At 37.1% G+C, this 23,349-nt stretch overlaps 1 protein-coding gene across 1 annotated transcript; it reads right to left on the bottom strand.

Annotated features, from left to right (window-relative positions):
- Nucleotides 1-8,293: 8,293 nt before the first annotated feature.
- Nucleotides 8,294-10,774, bottom strand: LOC149828942 (zinc finger protein WIP2-like). Its single transcript, XM_090017178.1, has 2 exons — nt 10,256-10,774; nt 8,294-8,728 (listed from the first exon to the last, which is right to left on the bottom strand). Exons 1-2 carry the CDS (start codon nt 10,772-10,774, stop codon nt 8,294-8,296), a joined length of 954 nt encoding a protein of 317 aa, XP_089873304.1.
- Nucleotides 10,775-23,349: the final 12,575 nt, after the last annotated feature.

Raw genomic sequence — 23,349 nt, 5'->3', positions numbered from 1 at the left:
CTGCTTTAGCTTTTCCTTTAAATTCTTTGGGATTTCAATAACTTGACAATAATTGCAATCATGGCAAGTAACAGTGACACTTTGGGGATAGTACTGATACGTGGGGAAAAGTTAACATAGGAAAAGTATCACAATAATCCATGTCACATGGGCACGCCATCCTGCAGGCCTCGTCTCCAAGTTGACACGACTGGATTGACATGTGCTGACATGGACATCGATATTTACAGTATTTATTGATCAAGAATTAAAAACTGTTTAATTTTTAAAAAACTTTTGAAGTTTTGTTTTTCCTGTTAGGCAAAGGAAAAACTCTCTCATCATCGATTGCACATTGACTGGCATCGGTTGGTAAAACCTTTTTAGTCTTCTCTGTTCACTGAGAAGTATACGTGAAAAGATCAGGATGTAATATGATTGCACAAATATTTATGTATTAAGCACCTGATCACCCCTTCATCTCTGATGGCAATTTTTGTGCAATCATATTGCACCTGATCCGGACTCCAAGTATACTCAGCTTTGATCGACTTTAGGGTAAATGATACTTTTTTGTGTGTTTATAACTTGTGACATCCCAGACCCAAGGGGGTTGGCATAGTGGGATAGGGGTGTCACCTCCTGCGTAAGCTGAAGCTTGGCTACTTCCTGGGGTCGAGGGTAAGCCCTAGTAGTTTTACATTGACATGGACAAAGACCGCAAGTATAGCAGGTTGAGCCAACGCTGTTAGGTCTCGGCGCCCGGAGCAGTTTCTTTGAGTAAAAATAAAAAAACTTGTGACATCCCATCAACTTGGTAATATTTATATCTGTGTCCCTGTGATGTAGGTTGGGGTGCTAGGGGCACGATGTATATAGTTTTTCAGTCTTCTCTGTTCATGCAAAATGCTACACGCTAAATGATAGTTGTTAAATGAGTTTTTCAAGTTTGTTTTGTCTTATTTTTAAATTCTGACCATACATATGTGATTTGTGTACTTGCTTATTGATCCAGGTGTGAATTCCTCATAAATCGACCATCCCCAACACATTTATGGGTTGGAGCTGCGAAAAAAATACCGAAACGGAAGAAAATCTCATTTATCATATATCATTTAGCACATTTCAATTTCACACCTACCCATATATATATATATATATATATATAGCAATGATAATATACCCGGCTCATTCCTGCTCGACCCCGTACCCGATGGACTTTTTTTCAAAAATCCGACCTTACAGATGTGTTCTACGTGCTTGTTTTCATAGGAAACAGGATCATAAATTTTTTATGAGAAAATTGGGTTTTGGAGCCTCAAAAGTCTTAAAAATTTATAGACCATTGATTTTGGGACCTTATAAAAACCTATCCATGCATTGGAATCAAATGATGCAATACCCCATTCCTATCAAAACAAGTACATAGAACACATGTAAGGTTAGAATTTCAAAAAAAATATAAATTTTTTTGAAAAAATCCCATCTGGTAGTTGAGCATGGGTAGGTGCTAAATGATACGTGCTAAATAGGTTTTTCTGCTTTTTTGGTATTTTTTTTCAGTTCCGACCTCATAAATGTGTTGGGCATGGTCGATTTACGAGGAATCTATATTGGGATCATGTGTTTTCAATGAAAAAAATGATATTTGAAGCCTTAAAAATTTACAAAGATTTTGTACAATTGATTTTTCAAACCTTACAAAAACCCAAGCTGATCCCTATAAAATTAAGTATATAGATCACATAATGGTCAGAATTTAAAAATAAAACATAAAAAGCGTGAAAACCCCCATTTATTATGTTTTATTTAGCACCTACCCCTATATATATATATATATATATATAGAGAGAGAGAGATTGATATATATATATATATATATATATATATATATATATATATATATATATATATATATATATATAGAGAGAGAGAGAGAGGGGGGGGGGAGTTGCGCTTGGAGAAGCCAACTCCTGCTAATTGGACCACAAGGCCTAAAAACTGACACGAACCCAGATATCATCAGATATCATGTGGGGCCTGCATTTAATGAAGCGAAAATTGATTGCGAGAGGGTGACTAGTCAAGAATGTTCAGTTTTCTTCAAAGAGTTATGTCACAACTCACTAGAATAGTCCTTCATAAATGATAGGCCCAGTTGGATCCTGGTGCAGAGCCGATTACAACCAGGACTGTCTCAGGTTGAACCCAGCCAGACACGCAGAACATGGCCCACAGCCAGTTTAATCAGACAAACACAGTTTCTGTCTGGAAAGGATCCGGGTGTACCTTACCTGGCATGTACAAGACATACGAAGATTAATAGATGACCCAGTTCAGTCTAGCTAACATGGTGGATTGGTCCGGGAGGGAGGATCAGGTGCAAAGTGACTGCACGCTTTTAGTGTGCTGCTGCAACTGATCACCCACCATCTATGGGATACAGCCTGTCAGCTGTGGGCCAAACAGTGCATCGTTGGTGATCTAGTTCAGCAGCACACTTAAAGTGTGCAATCACTCGATTCAATGGTACGTGGATAGGCAGGTTCATAGGATTTTTTTTCTTGATCCAACTCCAAATAAGGTCCAAAATCAGTGACAACTATATTTGGGTCACCAGAGTACCACAACTAATCCCTTAATTAATTAGTGGGTAAAGCTAGAGGGGGTGTATAGGGATTTCCTTTTGGATCCAGCTAGATAGCTAGAAGCAGTACACGGCATGTTTGTAATGTATGTGATTCTTGGATTTTCTAAGATACTGTGATTGTAAAAATCACAACACTTTGTCAATGAAAGATGAGAAAAGTACAAGTTGTGATTGTGATGGACAGCTATGATTGTTTTTGTCTTGAATCTTGTGAAAATTGATCACAGGACTAACTTTGTGACTAACAATGACAGCTTATACTTTCTCTAATGTGTTTATTCATCCCCACATGTGACCAAAGCAAACATGCAAGTGAAGAAAGTTTAAAACGGTAAAACAGTGGCAGCTAAAGAAATTAAATTGATTTTTTCCTGTGTTTTTACAGGAAAATATCAGCATCAGCAAAATACACAAAAAATATCGGCATCGGCATTATATTATAAAATGTGTGGATGTAGGAATTGTTTCCTTCGTAAGTGTGGGAGGGGGCGGGGGGCATTCACCAAATATCCCTAAGATTTTGGAGATATCAGAAACATGCCTTAAGATGATGCGGGGATTTGATATTTTGGAGAGAGAGAGAGAGAGAGAGAACGCCATGCATGTGAAAAGTAAGGGTTTGTTGTTCATGGGCACCATCCCTCATGATGGTACGACCAAAACCATTAAAAAAGTAGCCGTTGGGTCTTTCTCTCTCCCCTCCCATGTTTGGCTTTTAATTTCTCAAACCTTTGGTTCCCACAGAGCCCATGCCCTCCTTCCTTACTGCCTACGTCAAAACGGAGGAGCTTTTCAGACTCTAGGAAGAAGGAAAAAAGAAAAAGAAAAACAAAAGCCTGAAATTTTCTCAGTCCTCACACATGCTTGCTTCTTGTTTAAGCCTCTCTCTCTCTCTCTATAGCTTCTTGTTTAAGTCTCTCTCTCGCAACTTGGTTGTTTGCTGTTGCAGTCAAGGGAGAATCTTGAAATTAACCTAACCCAGCTAATTTTGAAAGAAAATAAGAATAGATGAAAAAATGGAAGGAAAAAGCTTCTGGGTATGACAGCAAAAAAGTATGGTTTCCATGTTGGCATTTCCTCATATGGCTGCAAAGTAGGTTTTGAAAACTGTGTTTAGAAATATAATCAAAGCATTTGAAATATGATTGGTGCCAACTCACTCTCTCTGGGATGCAGCGCATATCCAACATGGTTGATACTTCAAAATAAGTTGTTGACGGATCAGGTTATAGAAAAACAGGGATTCAGAATTCCAAGTATGTGTCCCTTGTGTCGAAGAGAGGAGGAATAGTCCCTTAACCTATTTTGGGAATGTGATTTTGTGAGAGAATGCTTCAAGTTAGTTTGGCAAGATGCTGCCCCACAATGGAGTACACCAAACAACTTAAGGGATGTGCCAATTGCTTCGCATTTCCAGCGACAGTGAAAAAGATTATATTTGCTTGGCGTTGCTTCATACTCGTTCTATGGCGTGTCATTTGGCTGCAGCGAAACCATAGTCTACACGAGGAAGGACATCATCACCACAGCATAATCGCCAAGACAGTTCATATTGAAATGCTTACTAGATGCAAATTCAAGTGGCCAGATTTGAATGTTCAGTTTTTACAGGACCTTCGGTCCCTCTAATCTCTTTCGAGTGACACCTTGTCACTCCCCGCTGTAATTCTTTTTATCTATGAATACATGATAATTTTTTTCTTCAAAAAAACACATGATTGGTGGGATTCTATTATATTAGGGTTTGTAATTCAGGCTTAGGCCTGTTTTTGGCTTCTTCTTCTTTCCAATAAAATGTTTAGGAAAGCAAATTTTTTCTCTGTCCCTCAGTTTTACGAGTAAAAATAGGAGAGTTTAAGTGAAAAATAGGATGTGGGCGTGTTCTTTTATTTATTTATTTATTTGGCTAGTCAAGCTGCGGTTAGATGGAATACGAAAAACTAGTCTTTTCACCTTAATTATAAGAAGATCAGTATTATATTGTTAAACTCTTGCCTTGTTTTAGTCATTAATTTTTTTCTTCCTACATCTTCGATTATCTGTAAAATCTACTACCTGAACAAAGATTGATCAAGCGTGAGAATTTATTGAAAAACTTCACTCTCTCTCTCTCTGGTTTTCATTGTTTCTGGTTCTTATCTGTGTTTTCTGTGAAAGAATTTTAATTTGGACCAAGGTATGGAATATGAGGGGGAAAAGTAAGCTGTGAGAATGGTCCCAAAGTGGAGATTTTCATTTTTATTGTGAATATATGGTCGAGTTTTGCCTTTTGTCTCTCCTTTTACAGTTTTTGGGCTTTATTCTTCATCATCATCACAGAGAGAGAGAGAGAGAGGAACGAACTAAGCATGTTGTAGAAGAGCATGGAAAAAGGTAGGATGCATGGTCCCCAGAAGCGGGGCTGTCTTCAATCTCTAGAAAAGATAGATTTGTGAATACGGATATATCCATCCTTTCTTTTTTTCTCATCTTTCACTCTGTTATCTCATTTTTTCCAACTTGGTTTTTTTCAATATAAAGAGAAACCAAAAGAGGAGGAAAAACATGGGTATATCTTATACCACTTATTGTCCAAATTAAGTCATATAGAAAGATCACAAATATCATGTGTATGTGTATATATGCCAATTTTTGGGCTGTGGGTGGTCTAGCTGTTTGTGGGGATTCCTACATTTGGCTTAATTTTCATTCATAAATCATCAAGGAAAAAGGAGTGGGCAAGTTCTAGACAAAAAATAAACAAAATGACATAGGAAAAAAGATAAACAAGCTAAATATTATAAAAATACAAGTTCTATGCATTGCCCAAAATAAGCCAAGTATTTGCCTTTCTTCACTTTAATTAGTCTCTTTTACTGCTTTGATTTTTGTCGTCGGAATTAGAAAAAGGATCAAAGCGAGCATATTATGGAAAAGTAATTAGCAAAAGTTGTATATGGTCCAAAAGTGAGATTATGATGTTTTTTTTTAGAAAAATTAAACGGGGGGATCGGGGAAAAAAGAGAAAAAACGGTTTATCTTCACCTTGTCTTTCTAAACCTTCTTTTTTTTTTTACTTTAATGACTCTTTTTTTATGTTTTTCTCTCTTTGATGCTGCATGCTCCGGGATTCTCAAGAGCAAAACGGTTTCACACCTTTTGGAAAATCTCAACTTCACACCTCGTGATGAGACTTGAGGGGAACAAAGTTGTCTCCCACTGCTGGATGGTGAACAGCAGCCTTGGCTTAATTTATTATGCTTTAGCCAGTAATCTTAAAAAAACTAAAAAAATAGTTTTGTACATTGGGATTTCAAGTCTACCTACTGTTGGGCGGGGCAAACAATTGAATTCTGTTGTCAGCATTCGAGCCATCATCCTCCTCCACTCCACCCCACTTTAATTTTTTATTACTTAACCAGGTGTATAAGACCCACCCTCTCCCCCCAATCCCCCTCATCTACCTTGTACATCTGCATGTCAATAAAGCATGTCAAACCAGACTTGATTTCCTCCCTGCTAGCTTTAGTTCATGCTTGAGAACTCACAGAATTGCACTTCACGTTTATACATGCTCTGCTCTCACTTTAATGGCACGGTACCTTAACACGGCTGTGACTGTAGAGAGAGAGAGAGAGAGAGAGAGAGAACTCTGTTATGCAAGAGTGACTATAAAGAGGGTATAAAGACTGATGGGTTGTCTCTGAAATGGCTCATCCTTGAGTGTTTGACTAATGGTGTCTAGCCGTTGAAACCGTTCCTGCAGGCAACGAGATTCGCTGTCCTTCCCCCTCCGAACCCCGACTTTAATTATGTCTTTATAGTCCTCCATCCTTACAAACCTCCCTAATCATTGATTTGAATTTCTATGCTATCGTGGATTTCCTCCAGCTCCAATGGCATATGTTCCCATGCATCTATGGCCAGCTGTCCACAACACTGACAAAACCAGTCATCCTCTGAATTGCTAAATGGCCATCAACTCTCTCTCTCTCTCTCTCTCTCTCTCTCTCTCTCTCTCTCTCTCTCTCTCTCTCTCTCATGTGCTAATCTTGCGAAAAACTTCTTATTGTGTGATGATATTAAGCGAGAATAACAATTTCTTAACAAGAGATTGTGTTTATGGAAAACTCACTTCAAGAATAAGATAGCCCGTGCATATATGTAGAACTTTGAACTCTATCAAAAATAATTCCACCATAGATTTTTTTTTAATCATTTTGTCCCTTTGATTTTGTTTCCTGAAACTTGGTGAAGCTACCAATATAAGAATTTTCATTGATTGACCTGTATCATCTTTTGACAACATCAGACTGATTGGGCATGCAAAGCACACGCATATGTAGTACATATTTTACTAACGGAAAGTTTGTTAATCTTCTCTTTGGCTCCTTAAACATGCAATGAAGAAACATTTTCCACAGGGTATCAGTTTAGATCCCCATTGAATATGTTCAATTGTCTAAAGTATTACTTCCAAAAATAATGAAAACATTGCTAGTGCAACTCAAAATCCAGGACACAAGACATGTCAAGAGCATAGTCTCAAAAGGGTACTATATGCATTCGCCAACAACTATACATTACCAACCTGAAGCTCCCAATGACTTCGTGCAATGGCTTCACATAATGTGATCCATGCTTCTAATTGCCTCAGTCATGAGATATGCCACTCTTCTCGTAAAGTATTACTTCTTGACTTCTGCCATGTTCTTAAACCTGCAATATCTCACGATTCTGTGTATCTATATTAGTATCAATTTTACGTTCTCTATTTCATGCCATTCTTGCTTTGTTCAATATCCGGCGCTGCAGAATAGTTCAAGACCGTATGTTCATTCATTTCAAATAATCAATCCTACCACTAATTTCTTCATACCATACCATCACTATGTAAAGAAACCAAATGCCTAAATTGATTGCCTTGCATTGTATAACTCTCTCTCTCTCTCTCTCTCTCTCTCTCTCTCTCTCTCTCTCTCTCTATATATATATATATATATATATATATATATATATATATATATATATATATATATATATATATATAGAGAGAGAGAGAGAGAGAGAGAGTATACTGCTGTTCTCAAGTCTGAACCATATGATACCATGCTATAGTACGTTTCCAAGGATCTATCCACCAAATGTTAGATATAACCGTACAGGTGTTTAACATGGTTTGTTTGCCGTGTCAAAAGGTTTCATCATGTCTAATACACTGTAAGATTCAATTTCTGATATAGTGAAAAATCAAAGGCTCACAATTCATGAAGATAAGGATGGTTTAGAGATGGTATATAAAACATCATGTTGGGAGGTCAACTTTGACAGATGAAAATAGTAAATAGAACATGCTAATCATGATCTAAAGATTAGGTTTTGCTTTTGGAGATTAGATTTAAGTGTGTACCACCATAAGTTATGGTGGTTCGGTACCAAAATAGAAGCATGTGTTTGCACACACTCGCACACACACACACTACGGCATTACAAACCATGAAATACCAAAAGCATTGAAACAAAAGGATTTACATATGATGGACCAAGTGTTTAATTTGAATTTAGTTCTAGCAAAGTCAAAAGGAAAACACCAAATTCACTTGGATATGAGAAGACTCCAAAACTACACTAAGAATAAATACAATCTTCTTGCCAACCCCATCTCCATTGTCCTTTGCTGCAATTTTATTGAGATTCACAATCTTGTTCAATTTCAGAGGCAGGATCATCTTCCTCCTCAAAGCAATCAATGCCACAAGCAGCATGGCCATTACCAAATGCCTTGATGTGGTCCTTGAGGGAGCGCTTGTGTTTGAAATCAGAGCCACATGAACAGTACCAGAGCTTCCCACAGTTCTTCTCATGTGTTCTCCAGTCACCTCTGACAGCAAAGGCCTTCCCACACTTCCTGCACATGAAAGGCTTAATTCCATGCTTTCTCTTGTAGTGTGTCTGTAGGGTCCTGAAGTCCTTCAATGGCTTTGCTCTTGGGTGATCAATATTGTTTCTGCAACCAGGAGAACAACAGTAGCAAGGGAGCCTCAGCATTGCTGTTGGTTGGGTTCCCCTAAGAGATTCTGGCCCTTTTCTGTATTGAGATCCATGCCCCCACATATGCATCTGCATTGACCCAAAAAATAGAGCAACACATACCAAAAACAGGAAAAAAGAAAAAAAATCATAATTAAGCTTCTATCAATGCTTCATGGAATCAAATGCATAATGACACTAATGACAAATAAAGATGAACTCGCTCATTTGTAAAGATAAAAAAATTAACCAATCACAACCCACTTTGCAATTTTTATTGTTAAAAACCACCTGCATATGAAGAAGACCATGTTTAGAGTTTTACTGCAAATACTATTAAGTTTTAACCAGATCATATTTATGGTATGATCTATGAGCTTTTAGTGTCTACTTTATATTTCAAGTAATTTCTGCATGGTGAAACAAATTGAGATAGTGGGTGTATCTTGTTTGGTAAAAAAATGGTTTCCTTTTTCTCTTTTTACATAATAATATGATACCATATCCTACCAGATATGGTAGTATAAGAAGAAGCATGTTTTTCCAAAATGAAAGTGATAGAAAGAGAGAGGGAAGTGGGAGCAACACTGTTTATGACTTTACCTTTAAGAAAGAGAAAGCTGGTGATGAGATAGTGTAAGACTTTCTCTAATAAATATTTTCATGATCTCATCATGGTTCTCAGAGATGAGGGCAAAATCTTGAAACTGTGAGTTAACTGTAACCCTGATCCAAAGCCCTGGAAAAGAGGGACTGGGAAACTTTCAGAACTTTGCCAGAGCCCTAACACGCTCGCCTGACTCACACGCTTACATGCACACGTTCCAAGGTACCAAAAAAGCAGAAGGAACAAAGCCCATGAACTGTTCAGTCACGCACACAAAAAGAAGTTGACTCCTCCTATTACATGGCACCACCAGCCATGCAAAAAAAACAAACCTGGTGCTCTCTCTCTCTCTCTCTCTCTCTCTCTCCTGTGAGAGTAGGATTAGAATCCAACATGCCCATATGAAGAACTACAAGTGAAATGAACAAACTGGGATCAACAGCAGCAACCACAGAAAAAAAAAGCGGCGCTACCCCAATGGACTAAAGTGTGTAAATTGGGGTTACAGATGCCAACATTATAGAAGCTAAAAATGAGATGGAAGGAAAAGGATGAAGAGCAACGATTATGAGAGGTTTTCTCATCAAAATACTAACACAAATTGCCACTGATAAAAAAATGAGAAGAAAAAGGCAATGGAACCTCAAAACTAAAGAAACAAATAAGGGAACAAAGGACACCACTGATAGCACCACTACTGCAAGAAAACAAAGTTAAATCAAGAAACCAAGCGTGGATAACCAAGAAATACAAAAGATCAATCTTCTAGAAAACACTAGATAGCCTAGCAAGCGTGTAAAAACCTTGATCACACGTGCAAACATCAAAAACTGAATTAGAAAATGACATAAAAATAACCAGATGCAATTTTGTTTCTGAGACCAAGATCACATTTGCCAACACCAAAACTATGAAAGTGAGTTAAATTAAAAAAAGAAAATAGGCATAAATAACAGAAACACAGCCCAAAGGTAAAGAATCCAAATGGGTGAGAGAGAGAGAGAACACACCTGCATATTATTGTACCGGTTGAAGGTCTTAGAACAGACAGGGCAAACAAACTGAGTTGGGCCAATCAGAATCTGGGAAGGGGTGGGGATCCAGTACTGACCCTTGTTGAGCCTGCTTGTAGGGTAACCACTAGCCTCATCCTTATCCACCTCAGGGTAGGAGGAGGAGACCTGTGTGACAAGGTCTTCTGCCCCATGGCTGGGCAACCCTATGTGCAAGGCCACTGTCACAGTGTCATCCCCCCCATCAACAGTGCTGTTGGAGAAGCTCTTCACCTTGTCTGTATCATCCATGTGAAATGACCCCTTCCCCTGCTGGATCTTCTCATCATCCCTTCTGGGGCTCAAGCTCAACAAAGGAAGCTCTTCTCTTAAAGGTGGAGAGTCTGGTACTGGCTCAACGCTCACAGAGTGGTAATTGTAATAGGATGAGGTGGGATGATAGGCAGATTGGTGGTGATAGAGAAGGGAGCTGTAGTTGAGCCATCCTTTGAACATGTTAGAGTAGGGATCATTCATGTTGGAAGGTGGGAAGCTAAGCAGGATGAGGATGATTATTTGACCAGAGAGTATGAAAACTGATAAAAATATGGAAAAAAAGAGATGAAAAGTTGGTTTTTTCAGATGGTGTGCATATGAGAGAGAGAACACCAGAGAGCGAGAGAGAGAGAGAGAGAGAGAGAGGGTGAAGGAGGGAGAAAACCCAAAAAGGCAGTCACAGATTGGGGTGGGGTTAGAAGTTGTCCCCCATGCTGTGCACTGATTGTCAATGTGGTCATCCATCCATGTACATTTTGGACAAATACGTGTGTGGCCTGTTGGACAGGTTGAAGTTGCGTAAATGCCATCCATCATTAAAGAGGGCATACAAGTGGTTTGGTCTTTGGACAATCACCATACTGCCCTCCATGCCATGAACGATAGTACTTCTTTTGAAGAATTCGGGTCCCAATTACTGTTAAAGTTTTATTTTGCAGAACCACCCGTTGCGTATTGATTATGGCGTTATCCATTAATGAGAGAGAGAGAGAGATGTCGGTCTAAAATAGTCTTATCTCTTGAATCCTTCTATACAGTTTTAGAAAGAACATGGTAACCGTTTGCTTAATCTGATTTCACAGATGTATCCTATATGATTTACTTAATAAAAAATAAATTTTAGATGAGCTGCGCCATGTTTAGATGTGCTTTTAGAGTGATCAACAAATAAATGACTTGTATTGCATTAGAACTCGATGACAAAAAAACAAAACTTATGGTTAAATCGATCCAATTCAAAGTATAACTTCTAGTAAATAAACAATGATAAATGCATCTAAAGTTTAGATTAAATGAAAATTTGTTTTTGTTTTTTTTGAGGAAGAAAAGAAATGTTTAAGTAAAATTTTTACAACAACAACAACTACAACTACGCCTTCATCCCAAAACAATTGGGGTCAGCCATATGAACCATAAAAGAAATTCATTTTGGGTCTTCCACATGAATCCTTTTCCTCCAATCATTTCTATCCAACGCCATGTCCTCGGTGAGGTTCAAAGCATACATATCCTTTCCTATCATCTCCATCCAAGTCTTCCTAGGCCTACCCCGACAAAAAATCATAACCATGTATGTCCTCAAGTTTTTAATTAGGATGTTTAGGAAATAAAACTGTTTAAGAGTTAGTGTGTGTAGATATATAGATAGAGAAAGTGTGTGTACTTCGCTTGATGTAACGGAAATAATGTGAGTTATTGTTAGCTATTTACTCTCTTGATAGTCACCTCTTGTTGCTTGCTCAATAATGAATCATGTATTTAGGTTCTAGGGTATAGGAATTTATCTTATTTAACCTCCATTCTCATGTATAACCTAAATTACCTAGTTGCTTGATCTTCAAGGTTCTCTCTCTCTCTCTCTCTCTCTCTCTGAGATATTTATATTTCTTTAATGTCGACATGATTTCATATCATTTATTTCTAAATTTGAAAGCACAAGGAGCGCATTGAGAGTGGCACTTTGCAAGTAATTAAGTAATTGAGGGCATTATGGTTGTCTAATCTCTATTGAAGTTTGGTGCTTGGGATGCGAGCAGGTTTAGCAACCCAGCATCTGCATTGGGGGGAGAGCTTTGGGTTAGAGGGTGTCGGCTCCAGTGAGTACTAGCTGAACCACTCTCAATCCATATTACACATGCACCCATACATACATCACGTCATCAACATCACCATCTCCTGCATCTTCATCTTCATCTTTTCTTGCCTTCTTTGTAAAACATAGTAAAAAAACTGGTGTATATTTGCACCAACATTTTTTTTTATAGGCAAGCTGGGTTAGGCAGACCCCTCAGCAATTATACAACCATACCATCGGGATTTGAACTTGCAACGTCCCAACACAAGATGACGTGCACTGACTGCTTCTACCAGACAACTGGAGCCCTGTTAGTATTAGCACCAACTTTTGAACATACCAAAAATATGTATAAAGACCTACGATTTGAAACTCATAGAGGCAGGTCGTGATGAGGGAATCTAAACTCATAAATGTGTTCAGCATGGTCTATTTAGTGAGAATCGACTATTGGATCATGTTTTTTCTTATATAAAGATACGCTCTTTAGGAAGGGTAAATTGTAGGCAGCTGATTTTTCAATGACATAAAAACCTACATACATGACAAAAAAACTATGATCCCAGTTCCTACTAAACAAAACACATATATCACATAGAAAGTTAGATGTGAAAAATAAATAAAATAAAATAAAAAAGTTCATGTTGTATATGCTAACAAGGCTGATTATGCTTTAGGATAGTAAAAAATTTTGTTTAAAAAAATCACAGAATCATTCTCATTCTCAAGGTCTTTTTTCTTCTTCTTCTTTTTCGTCTTTGACCAAGAATGTAGGTAGACTGTGGGCGGATAGACACTTGGGAGCAGCTGTTCATTGTCACACTCACTTTGCCTTTACAACTTAGCATGGCTCCACTCAGCGCATTCTCCTGCAACCCTCAATCTCTTGCACAATATTACAAATCTCTGTATCGAATTGTCGACAAGTGAAAATCTCACAATAAATTAGATTTTTTTTAGAAAATATGACCATATATAAGGTTAAAAACCATATATATATACACACACAAAGAAAAATATCACATATTAAAATATGAAAAATGTGTTAATATTGCATTAATATCATAAAAAATCTAATAATTTCAACTTGGACGATATTTTACAAATATCGCAATTTTCTGGATTGTGTTTTCTTTTGAAAAAATTGTGACAAAATCATGATATTTTCAAAATATTGAAATATATTTGTGACTGTGCTTTTGCATTCTTGATATAGGAAGGGCAGCTGAAATATTTTCAAAATCGGTAAGTCCATACATGTAGAATTAAGGTTAATTTACACAAAAAGGTGGTAGGCTTTATACCTAGCTAATGCAAGTGGAATTGCTCAAATACATTAATTAATTATTAACTCCCAGATAACGTGTACTTGTTAGTCAACTCGATTTCCATGCTGCCTAAGGAATTAGTGTCAATACCTGATTGGCCATGCATGGTCACAGCCCATAGTCATCAAGGGATCTTGAATTTTTATTTGGTTATAAGCTGTCTAGCGACTCAAAACCAAACCCAAATTCAGTGGGTGCAGCTCAGTTAGGATAACTAGGTTTGAAACATAGGCAGTGGACTTTGATAAATGCATATCTTGAGTCATTTGTACGTCCAACCAAGTCATCTACAAGTAGTACAGATTATTCTAAAATAGTTCAATGTTCACTGGGAATATGTTTGCTATAATGATTTGTATGTACAAATAACTTAGCGATTCTTTTTTTAGTTATTCTGACCCTATATGGATGTAATCTTCATGCTCTGTTTTATTGGGGATCGGGTATTTGGATCACTAAATTTTTAACAATAGAGTAGGTCTCTCAGCAATTGAAAAATCAACGGCTGTAAATGCATCAAAATTTTCTGACTCAAAATAATATGTTTTTCATTGAAAAAACATGAAGCAAGGGTTGATTTGCCCCTAAATTGAACACATCGACAGCATCAGATTGAGTCAAAACAACTTACATCATCAGTATCTAACTAGATTGTGCATTCAAATTATTGTACCAACTATATATCCTTGTTTAGTTTAAAATCCAAAGTTTACAATGTCAATCTCAAGTTTCAGACAAACCCTTCCTCACTAAATTTTGAAAAAAGACAATATCCAGCCAGAGTGTTCTTAAAACAGAAAGAAAAGCTGTCTCTCACAAGATTCCCTTGTTTTTTTTATGCTACAAATCCACTAGAGAGAGTTTATCTGCAATTTCTATAATTATGCATATAATGAATTCCATCCCTACATGTTTGACAAAGGCATGCCAAATATGTCAAATTAAGGGTCTTTTGTTTGATGAAGTAATCATCATCATCATCATCGTTAATGTTGTTTATTGCTTTTAAAATTTGCCAACCTACTGTTGTGCAATCACAAGGATCTCTTAATGGACTAGTATTTATTAACAAGTTATAGTACCAAAATGAATAATAATAACCTAATTTGGTTTGAATTCTAAGTTGAAACACTATGTACATTAAAAGCTACTAATCGAAATTGAAGACAGGACTCCCGCTTATGGTGGTCTTCCCTTCTCTTTCTTGTGCAACTAACTAGGCATAAAAAGACTTTGGTTGTAGGGTGTTGGTCACCTCTTTTGGGTGGGATGTGATTCGAAGCAGGTTATATGTTCCTCCCAGGAACAGGCAGGTGCGTGTTCTCGGGTCTGAATGAGCACCACATATGTAAGCATGTGGGGCAAGTTTCCTTGTGTGTGTCCACATCACTTAACATTGAAGTCTGGTGTGTTTGCAATGACTAAAGTATCCTTTCTTGCCATTAGCACCATGAAACAACATTTCGATTAATGTACCAAAATCTCCTCCAGCCAGAAAATGGAACCTTTTGTTTTCACCCTAAGCAACACCTCTGCTTGAAGAGTCTCAACCTCGAAATATGTCACCCTCTCCATTCTGGATCACTCTTACACCACCAGAGGAGCACCCTTTGCCGTCGTCTGCTGCCAGACCACCTTTTACCGTCGTCTGTTGTCGGACCACCCTTTGTCGTGCAGCTGAGGATATATTAGATATTAAATCAACAAGAGCAGATTCAAAAGTATACTCTGCAGCTGATAGCTCCATGTTCTTCTGAAGAAGTTCTGACAACAACTCTGTATCAGGGGTCAGATCCCACATATCCTTTGCAAGCAAACGAGCTCATTCGTAATGGCAGCCCACTGCACCATTCAAATCGATACAGTTTCTCAGATGTTTGTTATGTTCAATATTGTTTCAATCGGTGGTTGTACATACTCATCGAAGAGAAATAATTGAAGATCTTTACAAAGAAAGGGTTGACCCTGCCAAAGGAAAGGTGATTCACTTATTTGTAATGATCTTCGGGTTATTTTTTACCATGCCAATAAAAGTAACGATTTATAGTATTAGCGTATTTTGACATGATTCATACGACAAATATCATAATAATTGACACTAGCAAACACATAATATCTATTTACAATGATTCATACTTCAAATAATGTGCAACGAGTTTAATAGAAAACGCTAAATGAGCAACGATTTGAACACACACATTGATGTACATATTGCATAATATACTACAAATTGATACAACAATTCAGCATAATCGTTTATTCATATTACAAATCGATACGATAAACATAAGTACTGTTCTGCCTCACAAACCCTAGACAACAACAATCGTGGTAACTTCATAAATCATAAATACAAATCACAAAGCTTGATCCATCAGATATTGAATGACACATATTTTGGTAACAAAGCCAAATTGACACGATTTTTGAGTTATGATTTATATGTTTAAAACAGCAATGATTTATACATTTAACACAGTAGAGATTTATGATATATAAAGTTACCAAGATTTGTACTCAAGTTTGCTAAATCGTATAACGAGGTTTACTGTTGAAGCCCAAATGTTACAATGATATGTACTTATGAAGGGTGTGATTTATATATCGACTTATAAGTTTGAAGCAGCGATTTGTACGTTTAAATTAGAAACAATTTATACGTTTGATGTAATAGCGATTTATAATTGTTGATGATAGTGATTCATGTGATAGCTATTTAATTACCGGTACGACGCTTTAAAGCGATTTCCATAGAAATCGCTAAAGGAGCAACGATTTGAACATGTAAATGGCCACCTCATGTCCCTACAATTGTTATTCCTCACGCACAGGTTTCAATTAAATACTACAAGTATCTAACCCTAAACTCTTTTCCTGAAACCCTAAACCCTAATCCTAAATCTTAAACCCTAAACACTAACAGTAAACCATAACCCCTAAACCTGAAACCCTGAACCTTAAACCCTAAACCCTTTTCCCAAAACCCTAAACCCTTTACCTCAAACCCTAAATCATAAACCCTAAACCTTAAATCATAAATCCTAAACCCTAACCCTAAACCATAAACCCTAAACCCTAACCCTAAACCCTAAATATCTTACTAAACCCTAAATCCTAAAACTAAACCCTAAACACTAACCCTAAACCCTAAACCCTAAACCCTAAACCCTAAACTTTGAACCCTAAACCCTAACACTACAAGAAAAATGTTAATTAGCGACAAAAAATTGCGACGGATTTTTTTGGTCGCAAATTTGTGACAGATTAGCTAGAGAAAACTTTCTTCATGAATTCGTCGCTAAGTAGCGACGGATTAGCGATGAAAAACTTTCATCGCTAAACAGTCACTACTTAGCGACGGATTAGCGACACCAAATTTTTTGTCGCTAATTCTCAATACAAGAAAACATATTAGCGACGGATTTAGCGAGGGAATTTTTCCATCGCTAAGTAGTGACGGATTAGCGATGGAAAAATTCTCTCACTAAATCCATCGCTAATTTTTTATTTAAACCGAGCGCGAAATTTTCCCTCTCCCCGTTCAAAATTTAAACCGACCTCGCTCGATTTAAACCGACTTCTTTGAAGGAGGACGACGTCAGAGAGCGCGCTAGTTCACGGAGGACGGCGACGCCAGAGAGCATGCATGCGGGTTCACGGAAGACGGCGATGCCGGAGAGCATGCCGGTTTACGGAGGACGGCAACGCCGGAGATCGCATGCATGCTGGTTCATGGAGGACGGCAACGCCGGAGAGCATGCCGGTTCACGGAGGACGGTGACGCCGGTTCACGGAGGATGACGACGCCGACTCAGGGAGAACGACGATGAGGCATAGCGATTGTTGGAGGACGCCGACGCCGAAGAGCACGCCGGTTCACGGAGGATGGCGACGCCGGAGAGCACCGGTTCACAAAGGATGGTACAAGTCTGACGATGAGGCAGAGTTGTCGTTCTGTGCAATGCCTGTCGGGTGCGGTACAAGTTCGGCTTACTGCTGCCGAAATACCGCACGACAGGGATCACTTTTTTTTATTTTGTTTTTAAAATTTAGCGACGGATTAGCGATGAATAATGTCTGCCGCTAATCTATCACAAATTAGCGACGAAAGTAACGACAGATAAGTTTTTTCGCTAATTAGCGAGCAAAAATTCATGATGGGCGCTATCTATCGCTAATCCGTCGCTAAACAGTTTAGCAACGGATTAGCGATGGATATAGTCCGTCGCTAATCCACGATTTTCTTGTAGTGTAAACCCTAAACCCTTAATATCTTACTAAACCCTAATGCTAAACCCTAAACCCTTAATAAATTACTAAAGCCTTAACCTTAAACCCTAAACCCTTAATAAATTAGTAAACCCTTAACCTTAAACTCTAAACCCTAAAACCTAGACCATAACTATGAACCCCGAAACCCTAAACCCTAAATCCTAAACCCTAAACATCGTGTCGATTTGTTCTTTAGTAAGTCTAAACATTATGTCGATTTGTTTAAAGCTATTTCCTTTCTTCCTTTTATGAATCAGTCATTAGGTAAATCGTGATACGACCTATCGTTCACGTAGAAAACACTCATAAAAGCAAATCGCGATAGGATATCGTTCATATAGACAAAGTTGTTAAACAAAAATTGCTATAGAATAAATCGTTAACGATTTAGGTCCGTCGCATAATATATTAATCATCGATACGACAATTCAGCATAATATTGATTTCTATCATGATTCTTTATATCGATTTAAGATATTGTTTTGATTCTAAATATCAATTTTTAAGATATCAATACGATTTTTCAAATCGATTTATGATATTATTCTGAATCTTAATATTGATTTCTATGTTGATTCTTAATATGTATTTAAGATATTGTTTCATTCTTAATATCAATTTAAGATACTGTTTTGATTATAAATATTGATTGTTAAGATATCAATAGGAATTTACATATCGATTTAAGATGTTTTGATTCCTAATATCAATTTAAGATATTGTTCTGATTCTAAATATCGATTTTAAAGATATCAACACGAATTTCCAAATCGATTTAAGATATTTTTCTGAATCTTAATATTGATTTTTATGTTGATTCTTAATATCAATTTAAGATATTGTTTTGATTCCTAATATCATTTTAAGACATTGTTGTGATTCTAAATATTGATTTTTAAGATATCAATAGGAATCTCCATATCAATTTAAGATATTTTGATTCTTAATATCGATTTAAGATATTGACTTGATTCTAAATATCGATTTCTATCCTGATTTTGTATATCGATTTATAAGCTATCAACAGTATTTTTTATATCAATTTTTATGATATTTGATAATCCGATTGCATTATATTATGATAATATTTTTGCAACAAAGGCAGATCTTTGTGGTCGATAATGACATCATTTTAAAATATTTTATTATAAGACGTGAACCGCCAAAAATGTGAACTGACAAAAAATCTTTGGCGGGTCCCATAAGTATTAAATTCCTCGGCTATAAAAAGAGTTCTTCACAAAATTTCCCCCTAATTATTCCACAAAAATTCTAATGCTTCATCTTCTTTCGTCGGAGCACCCTTTGCCGTCTCGATAAGTTTTTGTGTTGTGCAGGTTTTCAATGACTTACATTCCTAAGAGAAAAAATGCTTCATCGTCAGCGAGAAAAACTCTTGACGTAATTGTCCAAGAGTATGCTTTGTATGAGCAAGTAGAAGCGTACTACAGAATAATGAAGATTGAGAATGATAAAGAAAGAGAGCAATTGCTGGTAAAGTATAGATCGAAGCCTAATCCATCAAATATTGAAGATGATAATCCAATAATGAAAAAGAAGAAGGATGATGAAGACAAGAAAAATGAAAGGAAGGAAAAGGATAATGAAAAAAAGCAAAGGAAACCAAGGCAAAGGAAGGAGGAGGTGGAGAATAGGAGAAAGCAAAGGAATAATAAGGAGGAGGAAGAGAAGAGAAGGCAAAAGAAGGAGGGGGAGAGGGAGAAGCGAAGGAAGAATAAGGAGGAGAAAGAGAAGCGAAGGCAAAAGAAGGCGGAGGAGGAAGAGAGGGAAAAGCAAAGAAATAATAAGAAGAAGGAGGAAGAGAAGCGAAGGCAATTGAAAAAGAAGAGGAGGAGGAAGAGAAGCAAAGACAGTTGAAAAAAGAAGGAGGAGGAGGAGGAAGAGAAGCAAAGACAATTGAAGAAGAAGGAAGAGGAAAAGCAAAGGAAGCATATTCAGGATGAGGAAGAGAAGGAAAGGCAAAGAAAGGAGAAGGGGGACGAGGAAGAGAAAGAAAGACAAAGGAAGGAGAAGGCTGGTGAGAAAGAGAAGGAAAGGCAAAGGAAGGAGAAAGAGGACGAAGAAGAGAAGGAAAGACAAAGGAAGGAGAAGGAGGACGAGGAAGAGAAGGAAAAAGAAAGGAAGAAGCATGAGGAAGAGAATGAAAGGAAAAGGAAAAAGCAAACGATTGACGAAAGGAAGGAAGAAGTACAAAAGCAAAGGAAGGGAGGGGATGAAGAGGAGAAAAGTATGACCAAGGTACGTTAATCGCTATTGTATGTCGTGATGCACTATTGTAGGTATTATTATGTATAGCAATTACTATGAATAGTGATTACTATGTATAGGATTACTATGTACAACGATTATTACGTATAGCGATTTCTCTTTAAAGTGACTATTGTGATAGTGATTAATGTGATAGTGATTACTCTGTATAGCGATTACTGCGATAGCGATTACTATGTATAGCAATTAATGTGATAGTGATTACTTTGTATAGCAATTACTCTATATAGTGATTACTAGGTGTAGCGATTAACTGTGATTTGATATTTTGTGTTACAGGCAAATCAGAAGAGAAGCAGAGTAGCAGGTGAAAAGCTGAGAGGGCGGTGTATGTGGCATGTAGTTCTGTCGTGGTTCAGAAAGCTGAGTGAATATCAGAAGGACCGATTATGAAAGATGTACTTCGACGGCCTTCTGGACCAACATTATTTTAAAAATTGTTGGAACACCATAACCCACCTGGTCAATAAGTGGAACCATAAGACGAACATGTTCCAGTTTGGAGGTTTTGAGATTACCATGACCCTAGAAGATGTGGCATGGATTACGGGTCTTAAGTATCATGGCAGTGTTGTCCTAACACAGAATTCAAGCTATAATCCATAGGACAATTGCACAGCCCTTCAAGGAATGTCGATGGAGGAATGGCGTGAGTGTATTTCTGGTGGAGGCAATTCCTCATCGATGAAAGTTCATTTTTTCTGTAATAAATGGGAAGGTCGGTCCGCTGCATGTGCATCTGAAGCAGCTGACCAAGAGTTGTGCGGCTTCCTTCTTTATTTTTTTGGACTTACTTTATTTTCCGATTGTTCTGGATCGAGAATAAGTTACTTGTGGCTGCAGTTCCGGGAAGACTTAGATGAAGTCGACAACTGAGCATGGGGTGATGCTATGCTCACACACTTGTACAGTCAACTTTATTGTGTGAATAGGGGTACGAAAACCGTCGGGGGGTTTTGGCCATTTGTTTAGGTATTTATTTATTACATATTTAGTGCTTGTAGACTAAGATCGTTGAAGGTTGTAGTCTTACTAATATATTATTTTTTTAGGCCTGAACTTGGGAACATATTATCGTCTTGCGTCCTCAATGTGGCCCTGCGGTTTGTGATTTTCCCATGATCGACGCATGGGCTTCAATAAATGTCAAGTGCGAAAACGCTCAATTCATTTTAGATGGGCTGCAATTAAATAAGGTAAATGGTTTAAAATCGTTGTAATGTTTAGCATTCTTAAGTAATCATCGCTTTATGATTTTGTCTTCCTTAGTATAAATCATTATCTCCTATGCATCTAACTTTCATTAGCATAAATCGTTATATGGTTTAGCATTCTTAAGTAATCACCGCTTTAGGATTTTGTCTTCCTTATTAAAAATCGTCATCGCATTTGCATAACTTTCATTAGCGTAAATCATTGTAATGTTAAGCATTCTTAAGTAATCATCGCTTTAGGATTTTGTCTTCCTTAGTATAAATCGTCATCGTCTTTGCATCTAATTTTTATTACCGTAAATTGTTGTAATGTTTAGCATTCTCAAGTAATCATCGCATTTAGCATTTTATTTTTCTTAGTATAAATCATTATCGTATTTGCATCTAACTTTCATTACAGTAAATCGTTGTAATGTTTAGCATCCTCAAGTAATCATTGCATTCGGCATTTCATTTTTTTTAGTACAAATTGTTATCGCATTTGCATCTAACTTTCATTACCGTAAATCATTGTAATGTTTAGCATTCTCAAGTAATCATCGCATTCAGCATTTCATTTTCCTTAGTACAAATTGTTATCTCATTTGCATCTAACTTTCATTACCGTAAATCATTATAATGTTTAGCATTCTTAACTAATAATCGCATTCAGCATTTTGTCTTCTTTAGTACAAATCGTTATCGCATACAGCATTTTGCATGAATAATTATGTCTATATCTAAATTACAATCTCGATTATACAGGTTGTGTGGAGACCTTATGGGGATGGAGAAGACAAGGGCGATGAGGTTGTTGTCAAGGCTACGAGACTGTTTGTATGGGATATTTGGCTCTTTAGCAAATGTGAAGCCGAGATGCAGCATAGTAGTCGAGTACTCCTACAAGCTGGTTTGGGATAGTCGATACCAAAATTGCCTCTGGCATTGAAAAGGAAGATGAATAGTGGTGGGGCCACAAATATGAATAGGCATGAACGCTTCAGGGAATAATTGGATAACTAGAACAAAGGAGGTTTTCGTGCCATACCATATGATTATAAAGAACGACAATATGACCCCAACTATTTCAAACAATATTTGCAACCCATGCGTAGAAATCGACAGATTGAGGAGAAGCAATCTGAAAGTGAGGTCACTCTTGTCCCCAAGCATGTCATCCTCCAGCATAGACGTAACGTTCATCGTGTCCATTTGGCGGATACTACGATTCTATTTATTGTAGTACACGATAAAAAGCAAACACAGCTCCCAAAGGAGAAGGTATCGTTCGACAAAAGGTTTGTGATGTTGGATAGTGAGAATAAGGAGTTATAGAAGGACGTGCAGAATTTGAATAAACAAATTAGGTCGTTGGTGGAGTTGATTATCAGTGGGTTATATAAGATCAAGAGAACGAAGAGGCCACCGAATAAAGAGACTCCACCAAGTGCAAGCAAGAGACGAGTTATAGGTCTATTTGACTCGTCAAGCGCAAGTGAATAAACATATGTGATTTGTGTATCCCGATAATTCTATGTTGTAATTCTGACTTTCTTTGTTGTAATTTTGACATTCTTTGTTGTAATTATATAATTTGTTCCTTAATAAGTGTAACACAGAAGTGCCACTAACTCTTTCATGATTTGTACTTACGTATAGCGATTATTGGCTTTGGGTTTATTATGTATCGCAATTACTCTGTATAACAATTACTCTGTATAGCGATTAATATGTATAGTGTTTAGAAAGTTACAATGATTTGTACTTACGTTTGCTCAATCGTATAGCGATTACTAGCTTAAAGTTTATTACTTTTAGTGATTCTTGTGATAGTGATTACTTAATATGTCGATTACTGTATCTTATACCGTGGCCCAGAATTTACTTGCTTTTGTATAA

Source organism: Nuphar pumila, chromosome 9 (genome assembly GCF_984573655.1).
Source record: "Nuphar pumila chromosome 9, dmNupPumi1.hap1.1, whole genome shotgun sequence".
In the NCBI taxonomy this organism is placed as follows: domain Eukaryota; kingdom Viridiplantae; phylum Streptophyta; class Magnoliopsida; order Nymphaeales; family Nymphaeaceae; genus Nuphar; species Nuphar pumila.
Note: the sequence above shows the minus strand (reverse complement) of the source record. Positions and strands in the feature narration are given on the sequence as shown.

Excerpts from the sequence above, each read along its gene's own strand:
- LOC149828942 (XM_090017178.1), bottom strand. The coding sequence starts at position 10,774 with ATGAATGATCCCTACTCTAACATGTTCAAAGGATGGCTCAACTACAGC. Across the intron at positions 8,729-10,255 it reads ACCGGTACAATAATATGCAG|ATGCATATGTGGGGGCATGG; the intron begins GTGTGTTCTCTC and ends GGGTCAATGCAG.